General features: G+C 43.3%; 1 protein-coding gene across 2 annotated transcripts in view; it reads right to left on the reverse strand.

Annotated features, from left to right (window-relative positions):
• Nucleotides 1-545: 545 nt before the first annotated feature.
• Nucleotides 546-13,234, reverse strand: part of LOC144754701 (rho guanine nucleotide exchange factor 19-like) — a 202,334-nt gene continuing 189,645 nt past the window's right edge. For both annotated transcript variants that reach the window (XM_078642836.1, XM_078642837.1), the window contains exon 13: nt 546-3,521. In XM_078642836.1, coding sequence (XP_078498962.1) covers nt 3,492-3,521 — 30 coding nt within the window. In that variant the 3' untranslated portion in view covers nt 546-3,491. The remainder of the gene's footprint in view (nt 3,522-13,234) is intronic.

Consider the following 13,234-nt stretch of genomic DNA (forward strand, 5'->3'; position numbering starts at 1 on the left):
TATCCCCACACAGTTCTCTTCGTGAGCTTGAGCCCATGACCCTGCAGGGCAGCCTCAAGCAAAAAACGGGCACGAAACATCCCGCACAATTGCAACCAGCATAATGAAAACATGGCCGAGCATTTATTGTGCTTGTGGGCAGCAACACTAGTCATCTGACGCGTTTCAGCTGCATAGCTTTATTCATAGAGGTATCACTGGCATCTCAGTCCCATAATGCATCATATCGCTAAGTACCATTCTCAAAGTTCAATTGTTCATACATTGATGCTTATGCGTGTCGCCACAATACCTTAGCAAATGCCCCATTGCAACTTCACAAGAAGCGATGAAATATCCATCTTGGTTCCCTTGCGCCTCTCCTTTTAAACAAGTGTATATTTGAAACGGAGCAGATCAGTCTCCCGTCAACCATTCACACACAGTTCTCTTCGTGAGCGGGAGCACATGACCCTGCAGGACAGCCTCAGGCAAAATACGGGCACGAAGCATCGCGCACACTTGCAACCAGCATAATGAAAACATGGCCGAGGCACTGGTAGAGTTGAACAGAGCATTTATTGTGCTTGTGGGCGGCAACACACATACATACATATATATATATTAAAGTAAAAACACGGACTGCACAATAGATTTATTGTGTGTTATACGCATTACTGATTGCGGAGTTTCTTTCCAGCCCAGATTATCTCTCTGAAAGAGACTTGGACTGCTCTACCAGCGCTGCACTAAAGTCAAGTGTTGCAGGGCTTTGCAGGATTTCCAGTTTGAGGCAATAATAGTAGGGGGGGACGTCAGTGGTAAAACAACTCAATTGATACAGTTGGGCTCCTTGACCCGTGATTCTAGGAACCACTGAGAAAGTCCTCACATCACTGCATGTGTTTGATTCCCAAACACATTTTATTCACAAATGCTTGAACCACAAAACATGGCTCAAAACTAACTTTCACAAACATATTTAAAATCTATCATATGATTCATAACTACAGTAACTGTACATAGTCAAAAATCCTTACAATTTTACTAAAACAGTTTTAAAAGATTTTTAAAAAAATGCCTTTCATGTGGTTATTGGCAAATAAAGAACTATTACAACAACTCTGATTGAAGTTACAAGCAGAAGTGCTTTACATTGTTCAATGTGAACATATTCCTGCTTGAATCATTAAGTGACATTTACCCACTCCACACTGAGGCGAAGTTGCATTAATAAAATTTGCGACATTATGGAAATATAATTTATTAAATATTCTCTGCGTAGTGCTCCTGTTGAAAGCTCATGTGCATGAAAAGTAACACACCCCTTTTCACTTCAAAAGGTTTTGATTGACAACTTAAAACAAATACTAAAAGGGAACATCTTGTCCCGGCAACAACAAATACCATATTTAACCAGAAAGTGTCAAGTGTACATGGTGCCCAATATCTACATGATCTAGTGAGTGCAGATATTCAACTTTATTTTGTATAACTAAAATGTGATCATTTTTCTCTGGAGAAAACAGTGTACCCAGTGAGTTCTGGAATAACACTCACAAGAGAAAATACACTGCTCTTTATCAAGCACTCGGTAGAGGGATCCACCGTCAGCTTTACATTCACAATAAAACCTTGTACTTCTAGGCTACGGCGGTTCGTGCACTTTGGAGGAAGAGCGTCACTCCACTCCTTTTAAGCAGTGGGAAGCAGAAACCTAAAACGATAATAACTTTGTGTTATCATTTTAGTTCTGCTTTCTGCTGCTTTGCAGGCGAGTGATTGGGCGATGCTGCTCTGCTCTTTGACCAGGGCAGGGGCGGAGTGGTTTGCCCACTTAAGTGTGCATTGACTGGTCGGCCCTCTGCATTGCAGCCTGCATGGAGAACAAGCCCAGGCCCCCATTCCCCAGTTGAGCGTCAAACCAGGACGCTCAAAACATATCACAATGCTGCTGCAGAATTGTGATTGGTTAGTGGGGCCTGCTTCTCGATGTGCGACCCCCCCCCCCACGCGATCCGTCCTGCCGGCCACCCCTGCTTATAGGACTCTAAGCACAACCTTCCACACAAAAGGCCCTGGAAGGAAACTAGGAGAGTGAACTTCCTAACACTCTAGAAATCCTCTATGCTCACAATGCCCTCAATAACAATCACACTAGCGGGGTAAAAAACATTACAGTGAAGGTCCTGCAAATCAGCCAAAGGGTGTATCTAGACCACAAGATAAGAAATCACCAACACCATTATTCTATTTTTAAAAGAGACTAAGTGACAGCAAAATGTCCCCTCAAAGTAGTCAAAAGTCAAATAAACTTAAATATAGAGAACTAAATATGGGTCAGCTGTGTGTTACTGACACCTTTGAACAAACACGGATTTATCTAGTTCTGTGAAAAGCTGAGATCATTAGTGTTCTAGGAAGGAATAAATGTGTGTGCAGGTCACTCCCAGATTTATGTAAGAGGTCTATAGATGGTGGAATAGGCAAGTGGTCCTAGGTCGCTTCCACGATTTATGAAAGTTGTATTTTTTTTGTAGAAGCATTCATAGCAAAATGTGCAGCAAGCAGGCACACTAAGGAAAGTAAACGGGCACATCAGAGAGGGCGAGGGGGGAATGAAGGACGCTAGAAAAAAAAAAAACAGACAAAAACCATGAATGCACAAAGAGGTGGTCAGGCAGTCTTCTCAGCAGGAAGCAGCCCACTAGGGAATGGCAGGCCCATGGTTTCTTAAATCAGTTGTTAAGATACTTTAAAATTACTGCCCAGACAAATATGACCCATCAAGACACACCTCAGTGCACAAAGATTTACCCAGCCAAACCGGGCAACGATGAACGCAGTTAATAACCAACCACTCTCCAGCATGGACCAAGGACTGGACATGCTATAAAGTCTATAGATCCTAGGTCTGCTCAGACCCCAAGACCTATGCTTATCCTTTTCATATCTGTATTTCTTCTCCTCAATCCCACCTCTATTATACATGTACAAAATAACGCACATGATTGGTATATTATTCGATGCAATATATATGTCGTCTCATTTTTGCTATCCATTCTTTCAACATTAAACACATGCTCACCATGCCTCTCAAGAGCATACAAGGTAGCACCTTTAGAAGTGCTTGCATGTGTAAATCGTAGTAAAATGAGTTAAATTAGAAATTACTGACACCAAACCAGTCAAGCAGTGTCCAGCCTACCATGAATAACCTCTGCATTTTTTGTTGTTGACTGGCCTGCCCCCTTCAGATCATCCTGGCTTGGAGTGTAGCTAGGCATTTAATCCAGAGAAAATATCAGTGATTAACTGGAGAGTCACTCGGGACACGCCATTGACAATGACTAGTGCCCCACACATTTAGTGACCATGCAGCTGCAGTGACGTCCGAGATCTTCAAGATCCTCCCATCTTCTCTGTTGAGTGTCGCGCATTAAGGTAGCCAACCAACTCAGTTTGTCCTGACCGAATCATCCATTCATTTCAGACAACTGGGAATCCCACTTTCAATCATCTCCAGTGGTGGCTCCGCAGGTCTGGAAAAAAATCCAAAGTAGTTATTAAAATAAGCAGGGAGAAACAGGGCCCTAATTATCTATGGGCTCTCTCTCCATACATACACTTTCTTCACTCAAGTAGAACACCTATAGAAAGAACAGCAGCGGTAATTATTTGTCCTCTTGGAAAGGTGGAATTATAACAAACAAAAAAGACCACACAAAGGAGATATTCAGGGGTGAAAGTTGAAGGTCTTGGAGGTGATTGGTGAAATGTTTACAGTTTCAGTGGAATTCATTGTTGATCACCAGAGTTAAATTTACGCCAGATTGTTCAGGATAACAAACGAATTTATTGTTTTTTGCGTAAATTCATTGTATGCAAACTGCTCTCCTGTGCATAATCTGAAAATCTGGCATGAATCTGTCCCTCTTTGCAGAAGTTGGACACATGGAGCAAATGCCTTATTCAATACATCAATATTATTGTTCTGAGAGTAGGGAGTGGAATGATATCTGCCCAAAGCACACTGCCAATAACCAAGTCTATATCACCTATGTAACTGATGTAGTGCTTCAACCCCTCTGCATGTCTGCATGTGTCAATGTAAGCTTCCTGCTCCCTCCCAGCTGCAATAATGCGCTGGACTGACACTTCTTCAGTCACTCCCACCAGGGACACAATGTTAGATAGCTCCCATTTCAGTGGAACCACAAGGAAAACAATTGGATTAAGAGATTCAACTTGAATTGTATTAAAAATTTGCTTTAGGCAAAATATTTAAAAAGGAGTACTAGAAGAGGCTAAAACAAACGATAAAAATAGGGGAAAATCTCTCCCAATCAGTTCTCTATTAATTTGAACTCTGCTTACTAATGCTTCTATACCATTCTGTTACAAAGAACCCACACCATTACACACTAAACAAACAAAAGAAACGTGAATTAGCCAGGGCAATACCAAGTTCCAACTTTATAAAATATAAAATCAGTACATCAACACCTTCCTTTTTCAAAGGCTTTCAGAATCACTTTGAAACTGTTAAAAGTGAGTGATCAATTGGAGGTTTATTGGGAATTTGTTTCCAAACACTGTGTAGGTGTTAGTGTGGGAATGGTCGTAGTTCATGGCAATGCAACAGAATCATGTGACTGCAGTCCCGTGTTTTGCACAGTGGCTGCCACACGTCTGCACATTTAAAGTCTAAATTTGAACTGTCCCAAATTGTCTCCATCTAATGTAATAACTGGCTGGGGAAGTCTGCTGCCTCATGGAGCAAACACCCTGAAAATGCTTTGCTTCAATTTTTAACCCGTTCCGTGCTCACGTTGGCCAACGGCCGACGCAAGCACTCCCTCCCGGGTGCTGCGCACGACAGTTGGCCAATGCAGCCCCGCCCACTCTTCAGAATGCCGCCGCGGTAAACGGGTTGAACAGGTCAGAATAGTGCACTCAAAGAAGCCGTTATGTCACTAAGTCACTCAGACTTAAACCTCAAAAATATGTTCCATCACTTCTTATGTTCAATGTGTTGAATCTTGGAGCTTGACTTCGATTTCTCCTCCACAACGGTGACTGATATCCCGTCCCCCGAAATATAAATCCCATAGGATATCATGGGATTTATATTTCGGCCTACGGGATATCTGTCACCGTTGTAATGGAGTAACCTATCTGCTGAAATATAAATCAGGCCCTCAGTTTCTCCTCATAAGCAACAGGTTATAAATATTAATACCATATACTGATCAGCGTGGCTTTTTCTAGTCTGCTTTATACATAGGATTCCGAATCCTTATCTTATTGCTGTGCAAATTGACTGTTTTGACCCACCATCTATTCAGGGTTCATCAGGGCTGAAGGAGGAGTAAGAACACAGGAGAAGATGGTTCCTGTCAGGAGACATGATAGGAGTGTAAGAAAATAAAAGGATTGATTTTATTGTACGAAGCAGCCCCAGAAAAGTTCAGCAGTCAAAATGAGAATAAGGCTTCAAAATGCCATGGTCCAAATAAGGAGTAGCCCTAGGAGTCAAAATATCTGAGAACGAAACTAGGGGTTAATGAACACTCAATGGGCACGCTAACTTAGTTATCGTACGTAAATGGTACATGGTGATAAACAAAAATGCTTATAATTGGAGACGGAGGTAAATTTATGCCCATGTGGTGAAATGGACAAAGGTCATAATTTATAACAAAAGTGTTTAAGATTCCATCAACCATAACTAATCATGAAGGAGTACATAGGGTAAAGACAAAAACGTACAAATTGTAGGCGATTGTGCAGGTCCACAAGAAAATCCATACAGCTAGATGCTTGAGACGCCACATAGGTTGCCTATAGGAAATGCATGCTAATAAATGTTGAACAATCGCGGTCAAATAATGAAGAGTAAATAACTAGCTACAAGTTATCTTAGGGTTCAGGGAAATAAATCCAGTTGAAGGGGACTGCATTTCAAATGGCAATTTTGTGAAACTGCACCTGTATGTTGTACAGAAACTAAAGTGCCCACATTGGCTGATCTGCAGGTCATTGTGGGGCAAGAGTAAGCAGTCCAATTGATGCAAGAGTAGATACGACAATGCGACCACCAGTGTTAATAGTCAAGCAGCACTGAATGCAGTGGTTTGCACTGCTGTATTCAAAGAGGTTACCTGCTGGTACAGAGGTGGGAGCTGCATTGAAAAACAAAATAAAGGGTGCGAGTTGCATCGCGAAAAGGGGGAGGGTTTAAAGTTAATGAAATTATTGCGGAATGAGAAACTTAAAGAAAAGTATTTCATAAAAAGGGATGAGGGGAAGTATTGAATAAAAAGAGAAAAATAGGATAGCCGAATGATAACTTAAGGTTAGAGGAAATTGAAGCATGGCATACCCATGTTCCACTGACACCTCAACCAACTTAGTGCATTCAGTGAGCCAGGTGGAGAGGTTCTTGGCAGCCTGTTCTGACAGGCACACCCATCAAGCCCACCAAACTCAAGAAACCCTCCAAACAAGCCCACTGGTACACCGCAGAACTGAGAGCCAAAAAAAGCAACTGCAAGCATCTTGATAGGATATGGAACACCAGCAAGATTCCACGGACTGAACCACTTTCAAGCCATCCCTCAGACAACACCACCAACTCCTGAAAATGACAAAAAGGAAAGAAAAAAAATCACTCCCACCCCAGGAACTCTGCGAAACCCAGGAGAACATCTTCCCTGACAATATCTCTATCTACAAAAACTTTGAATCCCAACCCACCGCCAACACCCTCAAACTCCTCGCTCCTACAAATGCAAACCCTGACCACCTGCTCACCAACTGGGACCAGGTCACCAATCAAAACACCACCATCATCTAGAACTCCCAAGGACTCCTGTCCCCACTACATCTTCAACCTCTGGAACAAAATATTCAGCAAGCTCACTGCCATCTTCAACGCATCGGTCACCACGGCCACCTTCCCTGAAGAATGGAAACAAGCAGAAGTCAAACCCCCATCTCAAAAATCCATCTGTCAAACCCAATGATCCCAAGAATTAACATCCCATCCCTCTGCTCCCCTTTCCTGCCAAAGTCCTTGAAAAGGCCATCAACCGCCAACTCACGGAACACCTGGAGAACATCAGTCTGCTGGCACCTCCCAATCCGGATTTTGCACCAACCATTGTACTGAAATCGCCCCGATCACTGCCACTGATGACATTTGAACCCTCCTTGAGTGGGGAGAAACAGAGGCCCCTGATCCTCTACGACTTCACAGCTGCGTTCAACACTGTATCCCACCACACCCTCAAGATACTCCACCACATTGGAATCCAAATAAACCCCTTCAAATGGATCTCCTCCTTCCTCACCAGAGGAACCCAGAGAGCCCACCTACCTCCCTTCACGTCAGAACTCAATATCATCATTTGTGGCATCCCTCAAGGCTCGTCCCTCAGCCCTACACTGTTCAACACCTACATGACCCTCTTGGCCAACATAGTCAGAACCCACAGACTAAACATCACCTCCTGCACCGATGACACCCAGCTCATCCTATCGCTTTCGGAATGCCCCTCCACTACTATGGCTAACTTCCACAGATGCACAAAAAGCGTCACCAACTGGATGAAAGACCAACTGCTTGAAACTCAACACAGACAAAGCGTAAGTGCTGATCTTCGGGAACAGCGCGTCATCGTGGAATGACTCCTGGTGCCTTCCGAACTCAGACCCTCACCAACTCGGACAGACCATGCCTGCAACCTTGCCATCCTCCTGGAAAAAACAGATCAACACAGTCTACTCCACCTGCTTCCTCACCCTTTGCATGCTCCGTAAGATCTTCAAATCGCTCCCAGTCAAAAAAAGATGAACGTCACTCAAGCTCTAGTCACCAGCCAGCCGGCTGGACTACGTCAATGTACTCTATGTAGAAATCTCATTGCATATTCTGAAAAGACTTCAGACCCTACAGAATTCAGCTGCCAGACTCATCCTCTACCTTCCCAGATGAACCTGCATCACCCCCATTCTCAGGAAGCTCCACTAGTAGCTCATTCAGAAGATTTGTCAATTCAAGTTGGCATATGCAGCAGGTGCAGAGCGAGGTTAGTTCCTAGTGCCAGAGGTCGCAGCTCCAAGGGCTGGCCTGGGCAAGCTGCAGGTGCCAAGTCCTGAAGTAAGCAGCTCCACAGGCCTGGCTCGGGAGTGGATACCCCAGATGAGGGGCTCTGGAGATAGAGGGCAAAAATACTGTCATACAAGGTCACAGCCACTCACGGAATTGGCTTGGCCGATAAGCAGATTGGCCGCGAAGGCAGCAGCGCATAGAGTGGGTGCCACCTGTTTAGGGCATGATGGAGTGCCGTGCGAGTTCATAGACTAATCACCAGTGTGGTACGGACATGTGTAAGGTTTGCGACGAATCGCTGGTGGGGGAACAAATGGAAGGCAAACAGATTACTCTCTATAGGCTAAAGACCCCGAGTGGTCTCTCACCCACGTATCTTTACCCTTGGGCTGGACCCAGCTCTGAGTGTTGCATGTGCAGTGCTCGGGTCAGAGGTTACCACGTAGGGACCAGGTGGCTCACTACATGTTGCACACCACTGTGGCCCTCATCTCGGGTAGCTTAGGGATATTTATTTATTTTTTAAATAAAATGAGATGAGGCTTGACGAAGGAAGTATGGAAGCAGGTTTGAGTCCCAGTGTTGGCTCAACATCTTGTGATTCTAGGAAAATCATTTAGTCTGCCCATGCCTAAAAAATAATGTGACCTTGTACAATGTATTCTGGTGGGAGACGTATGGTATTTAACACAACTACCAAGAATCTGTATGATTTACAAGCATTGATGACCATAGAGGATGATTGATACAGAGGATTTGGCTAGAGATTTGAAAATTGAGGACCATGTTATTAAGAATCGTGTTCTAAGGGAAAGATCTACCTTTATTCCTAATTTGTCAAAAGACAATGTCAATGACGTTTCTTGGGAACTGGACACTTAAGAAAATTACATGTAAAAACAATTTGAACATTAAAGAGAAGAGAGCTTTGGAAAATCTACAAATTGACTTGACATTATTCGTCAGAATGATAAAGATGGGACTGAAGTTGTTTTAGATTTTAAAAATTAGGATTTGGAAGCTAAAAAAACAACTTGCAGTGTCTAGTGAGTATGTGAAATATAAGAACTAAACCTATGTAGATACTCAAAGGAAATGCCATACTCTTAAAAGATGTTTCATGAAGGAATGTTGTATCATGAGGAGATAAAAAAATCTATATGTCAAAAATACTACTATTCCAATCATATATTTTTTACTGAAAATTCATTAAGGTGGCTCTATGCCACCCTTTAGACCCATCACATCTGGCACTGGTTCATGTACAGAAAGATTATCTGAATATATTGATATGTTCCACATCTGGCACTGATTCATGTACAGAAAGAGGTGGCTCTATGCCACCCCTTAGACCCATCACATCTGGCACTGGTTCATGTACAGAAAGATTATCTGAATATATTGATATGTTCCTATCACCCATGGTTAGCAATTTAGCTTCATACATTCAAGATGAAAAAGATCTGCAAAAAGGTTGTGTGGAATCCTAGGGGAGGAACTGGGTCTGGTGGCTTAGTGGACTAATGTGTTCACTGTAAGGGCCTGTGTTCAATCTCATGGTCACAGATTCAAATCCCAGCAGGTCCACTCAGCCTTCTGAGATTGATCAAATGATTACCACTAAGTTGGATAAGAATAAACATCTGTTATTCAGTGTCATGCTACCCTTGGGTGAAAGTGCGCTTTACAAATGCCCGTTGTTATATTTTATTATACAGTCTCGATGGATTTTAAGAGCTTATATACACTTATTCAACATGAGGAGTGTGTGAAAGCTATGATGCATTTCTTTTCATGTAAATATGCTAACCTTTTGAAACAGGTCTATGGTTATAGAAATTACGAACTTTGTTCTGAACTATTTTCTGTATCAGGGTGACCTATACTAACACATTAGGGGTAAAACAATGGGAGCCAGATTTGCTCCTTTTGCCAACCTCTTTATGGAGTGGTATGAGAGGAAGCATGACTGCAAAGAGAATCTCCATGTTGGTTACAATCATGTGGTTACATGGTATAGATATATTTGAAATCTAGAATGGCACGCAAAAGGAATTCCATGAATCTCACAAATGTTTCAACTCTAATTGAAAATAATGGTGTTCTTAGACTTGGAACGCTATGTGAAGGAACAGACTCTACATAGTAGATCATACGGGAAACAGACTTCCAGCCATAGCATTCTTTATTTTGAATCTGGAAAACCATATAAACAGAATATGAACATCCCTTATGGTGAATCTATTAAAACAAGCGCAACTACAGTAAGGATACTGAATATAGGATACAAGAAAAGGAAACAGAATCTAGATTCTTAGAATGTGGATATCCAGAAGAGAAGTTATATATGGCAGTTACAAAGGCGAGGATTATAAATCGAACAGTATTACTTAAGAATAAGAAGAAACGGAAATGGAAATAAATGAAATTGGTGAGATTTGTAACTAGGTTCTGTGCGGAGAATTAATACATTTTGAACATGCTTGACAAACATTGGACCATTTTAACAATGGATCAGGAATTAGCAGGGTACTTCACTAGGAACCTCTTGATCACACATAAAAAGGTGGATACTCTCGAAGCTATTGAGTCCGAGTGACACATACAAATATGTACAAAAGATGTCAGTACCTTGGATGGGTAGTAAACTTAGAGGGTGTTTTAAAGGTAACAACTGTGTCTGTTGTAATTTGTAAAAAATACAGTTTCAGAATTTTCTACCCATGATCACAAGACTTTCAAAATCAAGGAGTTCATAAATTGTAGCACAACTTTTTGTGTGAATACAATAGAATATGTGTGTTCTTTGAGATATGTAGGATCCACGATCAGGCCTCAAAAGAACATTTAAATCTATTAGAAATAAAATACCATAGATCTCCAATAAGCAGACATTGTCTCTGAAAATGGCTCCATGGAAATTAGTCGGTTTGCATTATTTGGGATTGATCATATTCGGAACTACTATTGATGGGGAGATCGAGAACAGACTCAGATGTAAAGAGATATGGTGGACAGAAACTTTGTGGACTGTCAAACATTTTTGAACACTGACAAGGAGTTTCATACTCTTCTACATTGAGAATTATATGGTTTAATAATTGTGGTTGCTAGTTTTGGAGTAGCTCACTATTTTGTAGCCCTTTTTTATAACAAAGTCACTGGTATTTCTGTGTTTGATTACAATATAGACATGAAGAATACATATAGTATCCTTTGTTGTATGGTAGTTGAGATAGTGGGTTTGTAGAAGTTATTGGAATAAACCTTGTGACTATAGACTGGGTCAATGAGAAGATGATACAGTAAGGGATGGAACTACGGTTCGAGACTTGGCCTTTTGACAGAGGATTTTTTTCAGAATTATCTAGCATTTGGATTTATACCTAAATGGCTTTCAATTTTTGGTCATTGGATTCTAGTTGTTTTAGGTCTTTGTTATAACCGTGGATTTGTTGAATTGTGGAAGTCAATACACTTAACCTGTGAACACAGAGTACGATGAGGAGGAGATGGTACGGCAAGAGAAGGAACCACGGTTAAATACCTGGCCTTTCCTTAGGTGAGGTTTTAGTACTTTGAACTTCATTTTTAGTTGGGGGGGGGGGGGGGGGGGGGGAGACTACTTCAGCCGTTTTTACTATCCTGCATAATCCTGTGCCCTAGGAACTATATACGTTGCCACACCTATTGCGCTGCATAGCGCAGTTCCTGGAGCAGAGCATTGTTGCTGAAATGTTTCTTCAGAATGGCACAGAGTGCCCTTTACCTGCCATTTTCTGCTTGCCACATGGCTGGAGTTGGAGGTGGGCCGTTGGGCTTGCTACGGATACTGCCAAACACTGCGGGGCCCTGCTTGTGCCCTTTGGAGCCCTTGCAATCCGAGGTGGGGGCTTTGCTGAGCTGGATACTGCCCCTGTACGTGGACCACACCCAAGCATTTGGGATATGCGGGGGCGGCCTGTGGCTTTGTTTGGGCCGTGCATGGCCGGCGGTGTGGTGAAGAGCCGTAGGAGTTGTGAGAAGACTGTAGCCCTTCTTCAGACCAGAGTTACGGTGCGGGCATAATGACCTGCTGCCTACCGCTCCAGAGATTGAGTGCGTGCTCTGCTGCCCTGGGGGGCTGCTGGTCTCACTGCAGAGATGTCTGGCCTCCTAGACACGCGTGTTGACAGAGTTCACACAGCAGGGGCAGAGGATGCTGCTGGACTCCTGCGGGTCATGTCGCTCAACTCGGCCAAGCATTGAGGGGAAGGGTGCAGACCGTCACGCGTGGCGTTCCCCATATATCATAATTGCTGGGCTGTTTGCTCCCGTGGAGAGCCCTTGGTCAGTGTCATTAAACACTGGGGTGAGTTGAGCCCCAGTTTTTGTTTGGGCTAATAAGGCTTCTGTTTCCACTGGCAGTGGCATTACTGGGGTCCTTGGTGCCCCTCAGGGGTCTCTTTTCCTGCAGCTGGTGGATAATGTTGGGGTCTCTGACCTCTGTTCCTGGACCTTAGTGCAGGGAGCGCTATCCCACTGCTTACTACCACTGTGCTTAGCTCTACATAGTGCCTGTCTCATTGTCCCAGTCTGCTGAGGGTGCAGTGTCACTGATCACAATGGGAAAAACTGATAAGTCACAGTCCAAGCTTCAATTGGACCAACGCAAGACCCCTAGGCCTTGTAAGGAGGGCGTGGTGGCACCCAAGGCCGTTCCTGAGGCTCCCACATAAGAGTTAAGAGGCAAGCCATGCCAGGTCTTAACCGCTATGCAGCTTAGCTTCACCAAGATAGATGCCCTCACCTATCGGAAGGAAAGAATGTTGGAGCGAGTGGATAAACTTGCTGAGCATCTGTACATGGTGGAGCGTCATGTATCGGAGGTGGAGGAAAAAATAGGTCACTGTTACTGATCAGCATAAGCAACTAGAGCAGGCGCACTCTTCCCTGCTGGCCAAAACTGAGGATCTGGAGGCCAACTCACCTAGGAACAACCTTTGCATTGTGGGCCTTTCAGAGTCCACCAATGTGGGGAACATGGAGAAATCTGGGGAACAACTACTTATTGACCTAATGGGGCATAAGATATTCGCCGATATCTTTTTGGTGGAGCGCACCCACCATTCGCTAGTACCCAGCCGGGCACCGAGTCAA

The sequence above is a fragment of the Lissotriton helveticus genome, chromosome 5_1, assembly GCF_964261635.1.
Source record: "Lissotriton helveticus chromosome 5_1, aLisHel1.1, whole genome shotgun sequence".
NCBI classification, from domain to species: Eukaryota; Metazoa; Chordata; class Amphibia; order Caudata; family Salamandridae; genus Lissotriton; species Lissotriton helveticus.